This window comes from Nematolebias whitei, chromosome 12 (genome assembly GCF_014905685.2).
Source record: "Nematolebias whitei isolate Nwh7 chromosome 12, NemWhi1, whole genome shotgun sequence".
NCBI lineage: Eukaryota > Metazoa > Chordata > Actinopteri > Cyprinodontiformes > Rivulidae > Nematolebias > Nematolebias whitei.
In genome coordinates this window covers 29,264,983-29,268,370 of record NC_056509.1, presented here as the reverse complement: position 1 = coordinate 29,268,370, position 3,388 = coordinate 29,264,983, and the positions used below count along the sequence as shown (strand labels likewise).

The 3,388-nt window shown below is 38.5% G+C and overlaps 2 protein-coding genes across 2 annotated transcripts in view; one reads left to right on the top strand and one right to left on the bottom strand.

Annotated features, from left to right (window-relative positions):
* Positions 1-685, bottom strand: part of cenpw (centromere protein W) — a 7,027-nt gene extending 6,342 nt beyond the window's left edge. Inside the window, exons 1-2 of the mRNA XM_037685380.1 lie at positions 514-685; positions 306-419 (exon numbers count right to left, since the gene is read on the bottom strand). Of these exons, the coding sequence (XP_037541308.1) occupies positions 306-419; positions 514-600 (201 nt within the window). The 5' untranslated portion in view covers positions 601-685. The remainder of the gene's footprint in view (positions 1-305; positions 420-513) is intronic.
* A 287-nt stretch (positions 686-972) lies between these two features.
* On the top strand, positions 973-2,736 carry hddc2 (HD domain containing 2). The gene is made up of 6 exons (XM_037685379.1): positions 973-1,050; positions 1,592-1,713; positions 1,781-1,883; positions 1,982-2,050; positions 2,202-2,340; positions 2,443-2,736. Exons 1-6 carry the CDS (start codon positions 976-978, stop codon positions 2,574-2,576), a joined length of 642 nt encoding a protein of 213 aa, XP_037541307.1. The 5' UTR covers positions 973-975; the 3' UTR covers positions 2,577-2,736.
* The last annotated feature ends 652 nt before the right edge of the window (positions 2,737-3,388 follow it).

Genomic DNA, 3,388 nt, shown 5'->3' with positions numbered 1-3,388 from the left:
CGAAGCCTCTTGGATGAGGGGCGAAACGTTTCTTTTTAACAAAAAAAACGAAGTCCAGATGACATGATTCAACCTTTTTTGTTGTGATTTAGCTTCTTCAGCAAATTTCAGCAGTCACTCAGTAGTTGTTATTTACTGCTGACTGATTTATATTGGCCTTGCTTTAACAATAACAACAAAGGTTGTTAATGTTCAGTAGATGCTTCTTTAAGGCTGCTTGTAGCCATTTCTGAAACAAGCTTCTGTAGCGTTATGAAGGTATTTAATCGCATGAATACCAAATGTTTAAATATAATTTCGGTTACCTTGGAGACTGCTTTAACGTGATGCCCTCTTATCGTTGCAGATTTTTCCTCAAACGCCTTGGCCTTCGCCTCTTCAGCCAGGTTGTTCAGGAACAGTACTGTCAGTAGATCAATCTAAGACCAAGTAAACAACAGCTGTGTTGGTTGGTGACTTCAAGCTAACAATGAAAAACTAGCGAGCAATCAGGTTATTTGTGTGTTCACTTACCAAAGCTTCTGACGCGGGTCCGAACTTTACGTTGCCTTTCGCTTTAGTTCTAATAATACTTTTTAGTTTGGGTGTCTTTTTCAGCATTTTGCTTTTGTATTTCGTACGAAAAAAATACTGAAAACGTCTAAAACTGATTACGCTTTCTAATCTCCCGCTTCTCTTAACATCCGGTGCGAATCTTCTTCTTCGTGCTTTTCTTGTTGTTTTGTTGACGTCACAGCCCGTACTGTTTCTTGTTTTGTTGCTTGAGCGGGGACAATTTAATATGTTAATATTTTTTTATTTACACTGACATTAAAAAACAAACTTTATGAAAAAGAAACGGGCGAAAACTGTTAGGTCAAAACGGGACATTTTAATTTAGTATTAATGTTTTTTGGTTGTGCTGCCACCTAGCGGCTCGGTAGGGGTACTGCGTTAGTAAATTCAAATTTCTACTTCCGGGTCATCAGTGCAGTAATGGCGGCCACTGGTGAGAAACAATTCGACATGAATAACATGCTGCAGTTTATGAAACTTATCGGGCAACTCAAAGTAAGACGTATTTTAAAAGTCAGCTATATTTGTAGCGTTTAGTGTCCTTTAAAGACAAAGAATGACTGATGATTCTGCCTTTAAAAGTTTTTGTCTTAACCAGTCACTCAGCACCTTTGAAATGTATTTTATTATGAACAGATACATATGCGGGTTTATTATCAGATATGCGGTATTTTGTACTGTTTCAAGACACACTAATCTCTTCATATAATTTTGTTTCCAAACAAGCAGAATTTCTTGTTATTTTTAAATGATCTTGCTCAAAATTTCTGCAGGTTTTTTGATAGTTTTTCAAAGATTTTCGTTGGACTTAGGCTGCTTTTACAGGCATTTTCAACCCACTTATTGTACCTGAAAGTACATATTAACTGTTTGCTTAAAAAAATAAGAGGACAAGTGGGGGGGGAAAGTGTCTGCTCTGTAAACTTATCCCCATTAGCTGAACAGGATCTCAAAATCATGTATTCAAATACATAGAAAAAAAATCCTGCAGAGACCTGGACATGGTTTTTCTTTGATAACCCTTGTTTACTTTCAGAGGGTGCCTCGGACCGGCTGGGTGTACAGGAAGGTGCAGAAACCAGAGAGTGTGTCTGATCACATGTACCGCATGGCTGTGATGTCTCTGACCATCACTGACCCCACAGTGGACAGAGACAGGTGGGTAGAAGTTCACTTATAGAGAGGAGTCATTTATCCGCACAGCTCATAGTGTGTTTGTCCTCAGGTGCATAAGAATGGCTCTGGTCCACGATATGGCAGAGTGCATTGTGGGAGACATTGCTCCATCGGACAACGTCAGTAAGGAAGAGAAGCACAGAAGAGAGGACGCAAGTTACCTGCAGCTTCCAACAGTTTAACGAATCACTGCTTTATAAGTGAACAAGTACATGAATATAAAGGTTGGCTTGTCTTGATTCTTTCTCAGGAAGCAATGAAACGTATGACAAATCTTCTGCCAGAGGGACTCAAACAGGAAATTTACGCATTGTGGGAGGTATGCTGCTTTGGAGGTCTTTTTTTTTTTTTGCTTATTTTTTATGCAACAAGTCTTTTGAAAGTCTGGACATCTTGTTTGTGTCATTTGTTAAATCGCTCAAACGATAACTGGAATGTTTAGGTGAAACAAGTGTTTGTGTCCCATGCAGGAATTTGAACATCAGACCAGCCCAGAAGCCAGGCTGGTGAAACAGTTTGACCTCCTGGAGATGATCCTGCAGGCTCACGAGTACGAAGAGCTGGAGGGAACACCTGGAAGACTGCAGGAGTTCTTTGACTCTACCAGCGGTACGTTTCCTGGAGCCAATAAACCCGACAGAATGTGACTTTTGTGCATTTGTAAGGTTTAAAGTGAGCCTGCTTTAACTCGAGTTCTTTTTTATTGTTTAGGTCGTTTCCCCCACCCAGATGTTCTGCAGCTGGTCGGCTGTTTAAACGAACAAAGGGGAAGTCACACCACCAGCGGAACAAGGGAACGTGAGGAACCTTTAGGATCTGAACACACAACTTCACACACATCCTGACTGCATGCAAAACACAAAAGCCTGTTGGAGGATGGACTTGGAAACACAAAATGTACAGTGATGCTCTGCCTCTTCCTTCTAATTTTAGGTCATAGTGTTCTAGGTGATCAACAGTCTAGTGTTTTAAGCTACCCTGGTTTTTTTTACCAGCAGACCTAATCTGACCATTTTAAAGATGTATACAACTTCAGAGTAATGTTGAAAAAAAATCTTTGAAAGTTGACATTTTAAAACGGTTCCCGTTATTGCATGCACTGCTTTAAGCAGTACAGCATCATTCAACTGTCAATAAAGATTTGTCAATAATAAAAATAAACCACTGGGAAGTGTTTTACCTCCTGCAGAGGTTCTTGCTTTTGGAATGATTTTTTTGAAAATGTGTGTACCGTTTCTTATTCATTATATTTTTCAAATGGAATCTACTCAAATTATTACATATCAGCAAGCTTTATTGCACATTTCAAATACAATTTTTTGCAATAGACCATTATAATCCAATAGATTTAACATCCAAAGATTACAAAAAGAAGGGAAAATAGTTGCAGCACCACATTTATTTCCTTCTACAAGTGTTAATTTCTAATCATGTTGCAGAATGTGACCAGGACAATCAGAAACTCACTGATACAATCAGATTTAGTCACTTCTGTTGTATCAGACATGATTAGTTTTGTTTAAACCTTTTAATATTTACAGACCAGTCCTAAAATATTTAATCAGGCCATATGATCACACAAGACTATTTGTAGATGTGTGCAAAAAACACCTTTAATAGTTATTTTCCTTCATTCATTCCCCTATAGATGAGACAT

What these genes read in the sequence shown, in the direction of transcription:
- hddc2 (XM_037685379.1), top strand. Translation starts at nt 976, where the DNA reads ATGGCGGCCACTGGTGAGAAACAATTCGACATGAATAACATGCTGCAG. An exon ending in CCCACAGTGGACAGAGACAG is followed by an intron (nt 1,714 to 1,780) that starts GTGGGTAGAAGT and finishes GTTTGTCCTCAG; the next exon opens with GTGCATAAGAATGGCTCTGG. An exon ending in AAATTTACGCATTGTGGGAG is followed by an intron (nt 2,051 to 2,201) that starts GTATGCTGCTTT and finishes TGTCCCATGCAG; the next exon opens with GAATTTGAACATCAGACCAG.